Source organism: Triturus cristatus, chromosome 3_2 (assembly GCF_964204655.1).
Source record: "Triturus cristatus chromosome 3_2, aTriCri1.1, whole genome shotgun sequence".
NCBI classification, from domain to species: Eukaryota; Metazoa; Chordata; class Amphibia; order Caudata; family Salamandridae; genus Triturus; species Triturus cristatus.
This window is the reverse complement of record NC_140584.1, coordinates 366,219,454-366,233,625: the sequence shown is the minus strand read 5'-3', so window position 1 is coordinate 366,233,625 and position 14,172 is coordinate 366,219,454. Positions and strand designations below refer to the sequence as shown.

The 14,172-nt window shown below is 42.8% G+C and overlaps 1 protein-coding gene across 1 annotated transcript in view; it reads left to right on the top strand.

Moving 5' to 3' along the window:
- Nucleotides 1-10,606, top strand: part of FHL3 (four and a half LIM domains 3) — a 242,241-nt gene extending 231,635 nt beyond the window's left edge. The window contains exon 8 of the mRNA XM_085647873.1: nt 7,534-10,606. Coding sequence (XP_085503999.1) covers nt 7,534-7,685 — 152 coding nt within the window. The 3' untranslated portion in view covers nt 7,686-10,606. The remainder of the gene's footprint in view (nt 1-7,533) is intronic.
- The last annotated feature ends 3,566 nt before the right edge of the window (nt 10,607-14,172 follow it).

The window sequence follows — 14,172 nt, the reverse complement described above, 5'->3', positions numbered from 1 at the left end:
CCACCGAGTGAATTCCCTAAAACATTTTCTATTCTATCACATTTTGTAATTTTACATGTTCATTCAGCCTGCTCCTGGACACACACACAAGTGTGACTGGATGCTTCATCATAGGACATCTTCACACTCTCCAAAAACCCGGTTTGATGAAGCCGCAGCGGGCCTATGCCCTGGAATCAGGAAGACGCTTCTTAATAAATAGGGATCTGTTAGAAATATATACTTAAAAAACAATGTGGTCATCTACGTCTGGCTTTTATACTATATCGGGTACCACTTGGTATTAAAAACAAAGGGGCCTATTAGGATCCCGCCACCCTAGCGGTGCTGGGACCGGCCGCCAGTGGTGTGGCGGTCCCGCACCTGCAATTAGGATGCCACCGGCACCGTGGCGGTGGCACCCTCTATTCCCAGCATTGTGGCGGGCGGTGCCCACAGCACCGCCCGCCACGATTCTGGGAATGCACGTTGTGCATGGTTATGCACAAGGTGACAGGCACCGCGTGGTGCCTGTCACCTTGTCCGTGACAATGTAGGGGAGTACCATAGGTACCCCCCATGTGCACACCCCAATACCCTGGGGGCCCGCAACGGGCCCCCGGAAGCAAAATCTGCATGCCTTTCCGCCGCCACGGAAAGGCTACTTCCCGCTCTCATGCTAATATGGATGGCGGTGTCTATCAGACTCCGCCACCATATCCAGACCCTTTTCCGCCCGGTCGAATGGTCGACCGGCGGACGGTCTTTCCGTCCACCGGGGTCCCGCCCCCGCCATATTAATATGGTGGGGGGAAAATGGGTGGCGGGAGGGGTATGATGTAGGGCGGATCGCCACTGCTATGTGGGCGGTGGCGATCTGCCCTACATCATAATAGACCCCTAAATGTGGGGAGTAGGGGAGCTGATACCCCAACCCCACTAAACCATCAACATGTCTCTACCTAGTGGCTCAATAGAGTCCATGGCAATCATCAGGACAGACCTTGGAACCTCTGATAGCAAATACTAAATGTACACGCCACTATGTCGGTGGCCTAACCCTTGTCGCCACCCTACGTTCCGAAGTCCCTTAGGTACCATAATTAAGGGTCATCTGGGCCCCATGGCTGAAGGGCGGAGGAACCTCTGTATTCACACAAACACTAAAGTGCATTCCTCGCCAGCCACCTACTGGTACTGGCTCCTTCCTCCCGATGATCCCCAGGGGGCCAGACCCATTGGAGGACAGTTTTGAGATCTAAGGGCTGCTGCTAGTGCCTTTGTCACTCTCCCCAGCTCCCCGAAAGTAATTGCAGCAGGCACAGGAAAGTTTCAAAAGAGGGAGAGGGAAGTAGGGAGGGCGTTAGAGATGGCAAACATAGAGAGGAGAGAAGGATAGAGAGAGAATAGATGGGCGAATGGAAAGTGAGAGAGATCTAAATTGAGGTGAAAAAGGGAATGGGGCTGGTTCGAGCATTTTTGTCAGGACTACTTTGAGTTACCAAGTCCTACTCTGATCAACTTGATTTCATCAGGCACATCTAATCTAATATGGAATTCATTTTTTGTTTTGTCATGAAAGTAATTTACTCTCAAATATCGATCAAAGAAGTCTATATACTTCCAAAAAAGTGCTGACTTAACTAGTTATTAGCATGACATTTTGTAACTTCTACAAAAATTTTAAGCTCAACTCCGCATGAATCTTATCAATTTTGGTATGTTGTGTGCTTGGTGCAGGTGCATATAGGTGGGATGTTTGAAAAAATAATTGCATGAGAAGGCTGCATTATCTAGACATGGTAAGGTTAATGTCTGGTTGAAAATTGTAGTAAACGTACTGAGGCCTATTCACAAAACCTGTTTTGAGCATGGGATGTCGTACTCCAGTAGCACCACTTTTCATACTCACAAAAGCTTTTAACAACATTACAGTCCGAGATCTCGGATGTAATTTCTGTGCAAAGATCGATCCACGTGTGGAGTTCTTCGCACATGGAGGTCTCCCTCTTAGCAGTAGTTTTTAGTAGGGAAAATGGAGGAGCAATGGGGAGTGATTGGAAACAAAACCGTTTACAAATAGGAAGAGTTTAGGGACATTTAGATTTTTGGGCAGGACAAGCAAAAAAAAGAAAACAGCACACCTACAACTTGAGTAACATAATAGCAAATGACAAAACTTACACCAACATCTACTACAGTTGACAAAGTAGGATCAAATCTATTCCAGACAAGCTTTGAAATACGTCAAGCACCATACATGACCGCTCACAGGTGGTGCAATACACTTGCATACAAATCAGTGGAAGCAAAGAGTACTACTAAGAATAACAACACATGACAAAAAATAGGTAATAATGTATATATAACAATGATGTTATATTTTTAGATGTAAATGGTAAAGCAATTTTTTGTTTAGTAGTTTTTCTTATTTTAATTGCCATGTTTTTATAATTCAATGTACATTTTTTATTTCATGTATTGTAATTGGTAACGATCTTTTTTTTTAATTCTTAATAATATTGTTCATGTACAATTAAAATGCACACATCTTTAAGTCAAGCTTCAGACACATTCAAGATACCTGATATTAAAAGGGGAGGGGTATATAAAAACAAATCTAATAATATATTATTGGAAATGTATGTTTCAAAAGAATATAAAAATAATGTAGAAAAATACACCTATTACACCCAAACTTCACATACATTCAACACACTTGATACTGCAAGAGGGGAAGTATTTAACAGGCAGGTCTTTTTCACACCCATCAACCCCTGAAAGTCACTGCAGCATATGTACTCCTCTGAGTTTGTTTTGAGGCAGACAATCTAATTTCTAATCATCAGTGCCACTGGAATTATGAAGAATGGGAGGATCAAATCATGCAGCAAGGTCTACTAAATTATGTAGCAAGAAAAGCCAAATTATCTGGTGTAAAGCAGTGCATTTTGGAGCAGTATTACTTGACTATTTTGTCATTATTACACATGTTAACACTGAATTGACAAAAACTTCACCTCATGAACATCAAACAAACCCCTAAATATAGCCTTCAGCAACAAAAGATGTCCTGCTTCTATGCCAGAAAATGCCTCTCACGGTGTAGCAATATGAGTAGTGAGATTTTTAGTAAGCTTTGATTAGTATGAATTGTGTTTGTTTTGGTTAAAATCCTTATATTAAGCAGTAGATGATTAGTTATGTGGCAGGTGCAGCAGATCCATAATTATAAGGACACCATGCCTATAGTGATCAAGAATAACGGTATAAAGGTAGCTACCAGTTTCCTCCTAGGTGGATAGGATGCATTTTAGGTTCTATAGCTATTGTATTGTGTCCTTATAGTTAGTCACCCCTAAGGGAAGAGGAGTTAGGCAAAGGGGTTATAAGATTTTTATGTTCAATGTAAATGATTTTGGGGTAAAGTGTGTGGTGTTTCCTTATTCCTTTCCGTTCAGAGTTCCCCCACCCAGGCGTGGAGATATCCGCCCCAGGGGCATAGGATTTCCCGAAGAGGCCTAAAGATACTTGTAGGAACTTTTATAGTCATAAATATGGTAATCAGTGGGTTCAACTCCTCATTTGAATGGTTGGAGATTCACAAGTCTAAACCTAGTTGGAGATCTCAATACACAATTGGTGAATAGCATCCATGTAAAGAGCTCTACCTGGACATAGGTATACATCTGTGTGTGCTGATGTCCCTTTGCCAATAGGCCCCACTGCACATTTAAGCGTGTTGTGATTTTTGGGCTGATGATTTTCTCATTTGGGATATACTCTTACTCTCTCATAACGCACACAGTGGGTGCCCTCCAACAAACCATGTTTCTTCCTTTTCAAGCATACGTCTTACCTTTTGTAGTCTTTCTCCTCTCCTATTCAATTGTGAATCGTAATATGTTTATCTGTTCATCTGATACATTCCAATTGCAGTCAGCCCTTCGCTTAATAGCCTATATTCTCAGGTTCCAATGCATTTTCTTCATCATAGTTATTACTTTGCCTCACATTTTGCTAATATAGATTTTGGTGAATTTGGAGGTATTCACAGGAAAATGTCGGTGAGCTGATCGTGTCATTTTGAAGAGCACTTTCTTTGCATGACTAAACATGTCCTGAGATATGCTATGAGAACATGACTATTTTCAAACAGGCACTGATGGACTCCAGGAAATTTGGGGATTTTCAGGTATGCTACAGATATTGGAGGCTGCTTGCATGGATCGACGGATTGTCTTTTCTGGCCCTGAAAGCAGTTCCAACTGAAGATAGCGCACTGCTTCCTTGCAGCTCTAGTCCACAGCCTGGCCGGGTTAGAGATTTACAAGGCAGCACACAAGTCGCACTAAGTGTCGCCACCCAAAAAGGTGCATCTACCGATTTGAAAGTGAAAACGTTGGTAGGGTGATGGCTTTGGGCCAGGTTGGTTTCTGAAGACGTAAAGCTCGCTGGGTGTCCTGAAAAAGAATGGCGTGATCCTACTGCTCAGAGTTGTCCTGACCCAGCGCGCGGGCTCCCCTTCATTGCCAGCCAATGTCAACAGAGTCGCAATGTGACTGTCAGCAGAGTCCTTCCAGCAAGACAAGTGTTCTTTGTCTGGTGCCTGGGTGGCCAAGCTCTCCAGGCCAGTGCTCGGAATCCCAGCACTCCCACTCCTGGACACGAGCTGTATTTTTATATCTCTAAAGAGCAGGAGTGATAGTTTTGCTCTTTCTCCTGCTTATTTGCCTCGATGCAATCTCACACAAGATTAAATCCTTCAAACAGACAATTCCACTGCGGGCGAGAATGGCACTCCCACCCTGCGAGGTTACCAGCCTTCTGTTTCCTCTTCATGGACACAGACACTGCACAGTCTCCAACTTCTCCTTCGTTCTCTCTAAATGAATTCAGATAGAAGACTATCCGTCCCGTGCTTTCACTCATTTTCCAATAAAATCAAACTTTGGCAAAGACGATGGCCGGGATTTGGCCATAGATGAATATTGTACTCTTTCATTTTTTTAAAGCATTTGACGTAGAAATGAAGACATTAAATGTAAACATGTTGAAACACAGTCATTGCAGCACTTAGTCCACTAGCTTTACGCTCTGCTCCTGACATTATATAATTTATGAGGTAGACGTGCAGATATATATATAATCGGGTAACAATGTCGTCACTCAAAGACCAATGCAACCATTGGCTTAAGTGGGCCTCCTTTTGACCCACGTTGTGTGCTATTGTGGTTGAAACAAAATATGAATGACGCCTTAACGGGCAAATGGATGAAGAGGGCTACTCAAAACCCCTCTATCCACATATATATGCATTACCTGAAGCTGAGACAACTAAAGCTATTTCCAAACCAAACCTAGAAAATCAATATTTCCTTGTTGACCCTAAGGCTCTTGCAACCATCCACCAGGCCCATCCCACTATCTTGAGGTGCTGTATATGTGAAGAATACTACTTTCTATCCCCATTTGTCCTCTTCCAGGACTCAAGTTGTGGGGTATCGGTCCATAGGATGCTTGCTATTACATGAATTACTTCTTGGTTCCCGAAACCAGACAAAATACTTCAAGTGGCGTATTGTACCAACACTACCTATGTTTTTCTGCTGGTTACACCGGAACCGCAATGTTCCTGCCCACAGCCCCAGAGATTTCTTTCCCCCAAGGGACTACATTATATATCCAGGAGGGTTGGATATATGAAAGATTTTCAGGCTGTCCATATGAACAAAAAATTACTTACAATTAATCTGGATGCCACCTATCTGCATAGTGGTAATTCAGAAAATTGGACAGGAGTTCAGCTCTGCTGGATCCGTTGTGGACTCCCCTGGTTTAGCCTCTTTGAGACACGCTTTAACTGTAGTACTGTAAAATGGAGCAGTGTTTACAGGTACACTGGATGTTGGCTGCAACTAGACTATGGTGTTTGTATGTTGCATCTGTATAGCATGCGCATGCCAAAAAGCAGGATGCTTCATCTAAGATCTAGTGGCACAATTGGGTGAATGTTGTTTTCCATACCTATGTCAGGGGTCCCTAATTGCCACGTATCGACTCTAAAGGGTAATGCAAGTAATCTATCCAGGAACGCCAGAAGATAACATTTGAGCAAAGTGTTACAGCAAAGCAGGGGCGGCTCCTCCATTTGAGCCGAGGATGGTCGCCCCACAAGGCTCAGAGCTGAAAAATAAAAACAGTAATAAAGTTGATTTATTACTGTTTTGTTTTTCGGCAACCCGTCCCGAACGAAATGTAAGGATGTGGCGGGGCCAGCGCTGCAGAGTGGCAGCAGCAGGGAGCTGTGCGCTTTAAAATGTGCATGTCTGTTTGTTCTGTCGTCTTGGGACTACCAGCCAGACATGCGCATTTTAAAGTTTTCTAACACACCTGTCTAAGAGAAGCTGGGTAAGAGAAAGCACAGGCCTCCAGTGCTCTTAGGAGCACTGGGAGAGCCTGCTCTATCCAATCCTAGCGCTGCTTTCATGCTGTGAAAGCAGCACCAGGATTGGTTAGTGCAGTTTCCTGCATCGGGAGCTTCCTGGAAGACACTCGAGGGAGGAGGACGTCGAGCTGCAGAGGTACGTGAATTCATTTATGTATTTATTTAGTTATTTTTTGTGTATGTCCGCTGCCTCACCACCCTCTGTACAAGCCAGGCGCCACTGCAGCAAATGTGTGGTACAAGGGCAAGGGATCAGGGGAGGAGCTTGTGGCATTTTTGTCTCTGAAGTGGAACCAGCACTAGAAAATTCTACAGCCATTCCTCGAAGACAAACTTGCTGTTTCTTCTCAGATTTGGAAAGCAATCATCAGACTTATTTTTTACAACTACTTTTTTGCTTCTCCACTCTCTGCAACATCCAATTCTTATTTGCAAAATTTCCGTGCTTTCCTCTTTTCCCCGTATCTATGCCTTTCTCCCTATGTTTGTTGAAGGGACTGTTAAGCTTCACTCACCTTTAACAAATAGTCTTGGTATACAAATATGAGAAAGAAAGGGTAGTAAACGCACAAATCTGCCTCCCTGGAGGAGTAATACAGCAAAAGAACTCAGAAAGTACCAGGGCAAATGCAAGTGATTCATGACAAAGTAAAATTCTAATGCCAAAGCTTTGAGCTTTAGAAAAGTGTGGAAGCAATCGGGCAGATGGGCACTCCAGATGATCCTGTCATATGTACCAGTTTAATACGTAGAAACGTTTGAGGATGTATGAGGAACCAGTATCAATCTAAGTTCAATGGAGTTTGCTGAAGAGGTGGAACATCTAGCTGCAATGAATCTGCTATCTAGGGCAACAATTTCTTTTCACTCATCCTCCAAGTATATACATCGATTATCTAACTTGCATCAGTCTAAGACAATTCATGAACTGCTTCAGAACTCTAGGTGTGCGTTAATGAGTTTGAGTTTAATAACTGTGAATCTAGAACCCAACACAATTAGCCAGTCTCACCCAAATTCAAGGTTTTCCTCTTTTCAGGTGTTAATTTGCAGTTCGTGTTTTGCATTTTGTGACGGTTTCTTTTTTGTTGTCTCCTCTTGCCCAGGGTTTGGAGGAAGTAAATACGTCTCCTTTGAGGACCGCCACTGGCACCACAACTGCTTTAACTGCTCCCGTTGCACCACGCCCCTGGTTGGAAAAGGATTCTTTCCTGAAAATGACGACATACTCTGTCGTGAGTGCAACAGTGATCTATAAGGAGCTGAAGGACTACGCCAGCGGGCTGTGTTTCATAAGCTTACTGAAGTGCCCTTAATGAGCACAAGCAACTTTCGGAGATGCTGATGTTTTATAATGTATAGCAAAAAAGTGACTTTTTTCTTTACAAATCAAATAATTGTTTTGAGGGCATAGCTTTCACATGTGCCTTTGTACCCTTTTCTCTCATACGCTCATTCTAAGATGCAGTGTACCAGATAGGAAACACCACTGGCATATGGAGGGTATAGGGGACAAAGCACAGACGCCATTTTGATGGCAAAGCCATGCTCTGTACTAACCACTACATCATGCACTTGTTATAGTCTATGTGAAGGAGTGTTACACACAGGAACATACCACAGAAGGGCATAGGGAAACCTATGTGCAGCCACTCCGCTGCCGCTTCACTTTAGGTGTGTGCGTTCAATTCCTTTGGGTTGTATATGTGGTACCGGTTCCACATGTACAGCATCGAAGCGTGATGTTCCTGTGCATCCCAATAATCTGCCTACTTTTGACCCAGAGCCACATTCTCTGCAAACTGGCAAGTGCCACAACTGGCATTATTGGCTGGCTCGTCATCAGCAATGTTCTATTATTACTCATCTACCATAAGGAACACATTGTTAACTAGTAATGGTCTGATGAGTGAAACTAGGAGGTTTCAAAAGCATGTATTCTAATAGATACCTGCAGAAAGTTCTTTGTACTGTAGAAAAAGCCACACTAATCCATCCATTCCTGCCCCAGGCAGGGTCAGATAGGTACAGGAAAATGGGCCCAGACATCAAAATAAAAGTGCCCCCCCTAGTGAACGTGACAGCTAATAATTGCCTATGTTTGCAAACTGGGACAGTTTTGAACCTGTAAAGACAAACTGTATAAATGTTTTGCAAGGTATGGAAGACTGCATGGATTTGAGCTTTGCTGCAGGCAATGTTTGTTTTGATATCCGGGAAATCAACATTAACAAGTATTGGAAATGCCAATACATCTGGCTTTAAAGGAATGTTGTATAGTAATGTAGAGTAATATTGGTGTAGGTTAAAAGGTCCGTGGCAATCATTTGCACTGTCAAGCTAGAACTAAACATCTATGTAGGTTAATGACTGCCTTCCTCCCATTTGTGCTGCAGCCAGAGAAGGACAAACACCACAAAGTATTTAATTATCTAAGACACTTTTACAGCATTACAGTGTTGTGTGTGCTCCTGAAAGTTCAAGCTAAGCCAGCTGGATGAATAAGTTCATCTAAGCTGTGTGGAGGGCGCACACTTTTTTGTGAAAGCACACAACTTCTGCTTAACCAAAACATGCACTCCTGGCTGCCAACACGTTGTTAGAGCCAAAGCCCCTCTCTAGTGCTGCTCCAATAATTGTTTGGTGACAGCTGTGCTGTCAAGCCAGACCATAAAAACCAGTCCATAAGACCATAAAACAGACCCACAAACATCAAAAAAGGCCCACACGCTGACCTGTCAGATTAGCCCGTTGTGCACTACCTGATGCCCTACAGGCCAGTCAGATCATTCAAGCATCCCCAGGTGCTCGAATGAGAGCTGCTTTCTCAGCGAACTGCACTTTGATAGATCCTAGTACTAAAATTGATCTCTTCTATGCAGTTATGTCAATTTAAATGCACCAAAGAAAGGTACATGATAACTGGATGGTTTTATCATGCGTACTGCTCTTAGAGAGCTATGGGATTGGTCCCTTTAATTTTCAAAGTACTTCCTGTTCACTTGTGTTTCTATCCCCTTTAAAATCCCCTCCATCCCTTATTCTTTCTCCTTCACTGTTTTGTTCCCCCCTTTGTACAGAGTACACATTTTCCATCACCAACTGACTTGCCTACCGAAGATTTTTGCACTCCCTCAACTTCTCGTGTTTGCCCCTCTACATTCTCTGCTTTTGCTGCCGCTGATCCATCTTGGAAGTTATGCAGAAAGGATGATGTGTTTGCATCCAAGAATCTGCCCAGTAAGTGGCTGTGCTGCGAAAAGATTGATGGGATTTCAGGACAAGGCAATGGGCTTCTGCTCCTCTCTTTTCATTCTTCTGCCTTTTTTGGACTTTTGTTTTTTGGCTGGGTGTTTTACTGCCCTTTGTCTTGTACGCCTGGCAAATTGCAACTGCTTCCACACTGTGTGTAATTTTAGTTCCTTCAAATAGAGAAGCCACTTGCCAAAAGAAGACATATAATGAAATAAAGAGTTGAACTGGACCTGCTGCAATCCTATAAAAACTCAGTTTAGCAGCTGCCTTCAAGCCAACTTTTTAAGAGAAAAAAGAAGCATGTTTTTATGTTTGGAATTAAGTGCCTTTAAAATGTTTTGGATTGGTTTCATGGAAACTGTAGTCTGTCACCTCCGTTTCCAAGGATGCACAAAGTATGTGCTCATGAATCCTCGTTGTGACCTCAAAGCACACTGGGAAGACCTTACTCTTAGCGGGTACCTTATACTGGGTAGGAGAAGCGCTCAGGTTCTATTTTCTTTCACCGATACAGACTCTTAATCTATGCCAGCTGGCCCTTCTCAGTGATGAGCTTAGTTCTTTATATTTCCTCTCTGCATTAACTTAGCGTAGGCACACAGTTTTTTCTACACATCATGGTGCTCCTATGCTTGACCATATGTTTTTCCGTCCAGATGCATACATTATCAGTCCTTTGTTTAGCATAAGCATGGTTAAGTTATTAACAAATTTGTTGTTCATGTTTTTTTTGGTGTATATTCTTGCTCCACCTGTCTAGTTCTGCACCAGCCGTCAATGTTCTTTATTCAAGCTGGGCAGGGGCCCGAATTACTCAGCCTTTTAAATGAAGCCCCCATGAAAATGCTTCATTGCCACGGAGATCCCTTGTGTCTTCTCGTTTCACTCCAGTACCCAAGCATCGCTAGCACAGATCTCCACCCACCACGCGAAATAGGCAACAAATATACATTTTACTTAAATTCGAAATTTGCTGTACCCAGGACCAGTCTGCTCTGGCTTCTGATGTAGAACCCACACATGCCATTTCACAGAACCTTGTATAGTGCATACATGTTTATGTGAAATCTGTGGGATCACAGCCAGTCCGTACCATGGAATTCCTTATCCACCCTCTCCTTCTTAGCTCAAACCGTAGTGTACATACAAACCTATATCCACCAGTTTTTATATACTGCTTGTCTGATTTTATGTTCAGCATTCCTTATGGAGGTGCTTCAATAATCGCTTTCTCATGCTGCTGTGGTACATGCCAAAGTATTATTATTGGTGAGATCACAATAATAGTAACTTATTTTGAAGTCCCTTAGTGATGTTATTAGGGGTTAGTGTAACTCACGTGAAAGGTACTCATTTTTTTGATCTCGAAGAGTAACTGCATGCGTCTTCTCCATAGGGATTCGAACCTGTGACTAAGGTTGTACACATATCTCAGCAGTGGATACTTAATCCCCCTGACTATCTTGCCACTTGCTGAGCTAGGTAATTGAATTCAATTATTGATTAGGTATAGATTTGATACTTTGAAGTGGCTGTATTTTATGCCAAACTTGGCCAATGTTTCTATAGCTCGCTCTTGAAAACACCAGCTAGCATGGTCTATTGAAATGACCATACAGATTCTTGGCCTCATGTGAACATGGCAGCAAGACTGTTGCCAGATATAGCAGACATATCCCTGAGTAATTAATCACTCATTAAACTGAATTGATGTCCTGTACTGACTTGGTTCACTTAAAAGTGTGCGGGGAACAACATTTACAACGCAACTTTTACAACGCACTACACTTACAATGCATTTTTTACAACGCAAAATCCATTACAACGCACTACACTTACAACGCATGACACTACAACGCATTTTTAAAAACTACCTTTACAACGCATTCCATTACAACGCCTACCATTACAACGCATAATATTACACTACACTATCCAACACTTACCCTACTGTTGCACCCCCTGGAGTTAGAATAGTAATTTTTACCCCTATACTATCCAACACTTACCCTACTGTTGCACCCCCTGGAGTTAGAATAGTAATTTTTACCCCTATACTATCCAACACTTACCCTACTGTTGCACCCCCTGGAGTTAGAATAGTAATTTTTACCCCTATACTATCCAACACTTACCCTACTGTTGCACCCCCTGGAGTTAGAATAGTAATTTTTACCCCTATACTATCCAACACTTACCCTACTGTTGCACCCCCTGGAGTTAGAATAGTAATTTTTACCCCTATACTATCCAACACTTACCCTACTGTTGCACCCCCTGGAGTTAGAATAGCAATTTTTACCCCTATACTATCCAACACTTACCCTACTGTTGCACCCCCTGGAGTTAGAATAGCAATTTTTACCCCTATACTATCCAACACTTACCCTACTGTTGCACCCCTTGGAGTTAGAATAGTAATTTTTACCCCTATTCTATCCAACACTTACCCTACTGTTGCACCCCCTGGAGTTAGAAAAGTAATTTTTACCCCTATACTATCAAACACTTACCCTACTGTTGCACCCCCTGGAGTTAGAATAGTAATTTTTACCCCTATACTATCCAACACTTACCCTACTGTTGCACCCCCTGGAGTTAGAATAGTAATTTTTACCCCTATACTATCCAACACTTACCCTACTGTTGCACCCCCTGGAGTTAGAATAGCAATTTTTACCCCTATACTATCCAACACTTACCCTACTGTTGCACTCCCTGGAGTTAGAATAGCAATTTTTACCCCTATACTATCCAACACTTACCCTACTGTTGCACCCCCTGGAGTTAGAATAGCAATATTTACCCCTATACTATCCAACACTTACCCTACTGTTGCACCCCCTGGAGTTAGAATAGTAATTTTTACCCCTATACTATCCAACACTTACCCTACTGTTGCACCCCCTGGAGTTAGAATAGTAATTTTTACCCCTATACTATCCACCACTTACCCTACTGTTGCACCCCCTGGAGTTAGAATAGTAATTTTTTCCCCTATACTATCCAACACTTACCCTACTGTTGCACCCCCTGGAGTTAGAAAAGTAATTTTTACCCATATACTATCTAATACTTACCTTAAATGCAATTTAATATTATGCGTTGTAATGGTATGCGTTGTAAAGGTAGTTTTTAAAAATGCGTTGTAGTGTCATGCGTTGTAAGTGTAGTGCGTTGTAATGGATTTTGCATTGTAAAAAATGCGTTGTAAGTGCATGCGTTGTAAAAGTGTGCGTTGTAACGTCATACATCCAAGTGTGCCACTAGTAGTCAAGCAAATCTTCAGGAGTAGATAACTCTGCATGCTCCGTAAAATCTTCAAGTGGCTCGCCATCACCACCAGAAAGATGGTAACACATGCCCTCATCACCAGCTGATTGAACTACGGCAACACACTCTATGCTGGCACCACCACCGAACTCCTGCAAAGATTCCAGATTAAGGAAAATTCTGTAGTGAGTGATAAGGCCTCATGTGGTGTTGGCGCTCACTCTTAACGGAAATGTCTATGCTTGGTAACAATAGTTATGGTGCTCAAGGGAGGGAGAACCACTCCAATCCCCCAAATATGACCCCTGGGGATCTGCCTCAAAAACAACTCAAAGCCCAAGCATACATTGTGCAGTTATAATATGCTAATATACAACATTAATGTTAATGACACTATTGATATTCTTGGACTTTTATTGTCTTCTTTCATGATCCAGCCAACACGTTTCGTCGCCAAGGGAGTAAACCCACGACTTCCTCAGGACTGTCTTGATCCAATAATTCACAATAAACCTCTGCGCCGGTTATACTTCTGTCCCAGCCAGTAGGTAGTACAGAACTATCCTTATCCCTGGGTAATTACCAATGTAAAACAGGAAATATTATCAAATCTGACACGCGCGCCGATCTGCCTAGTGTTGTCAGGTAGATACCGTAATAGGGCATCAAGTATTGCCCGATGAGCAGCTTGAAGGGGCACCTATCCGCGTCCTAAACCGGCAACGAATACGACCGCAATGTGTCAGATTTGAAGAAGGCTTTGAATAATATTTCCTGTTTTACATTGGTAATTACCCGCGGATAAGTAGTTGTTCTGTACTACCTACTGGCCGGGACGGAAGTATAACCGGCGCAGAGATTTATTGCGACTTATTGGATCAAGACAGCCCTGAGGAAGTCGTGGGTTAACTCCCTGGACGACGAAACACGTGTTGGCTGGATCATCAAAGAAGACAATAAAAGTCCAAAAATATCGATAGTGTCATGAGCATTTATGTTGTATATTAGCATATTATTACTCTACAATGTGTGCTCGGGCTTTGAGTTGTTTTTAAAGATTCCAGATGATCAAGAACGCAGCCGCCAGACTGAGAACCTACATCACCCAGCACCTGAAAGTCCTCCACTGGCTCCCGGTCCAGAAGAGATGCCATTTCTGGCTCCTGATTCACGCCTACAAAGCTCTCTATGACCAAGGAACCGCCTACTTCAACCAC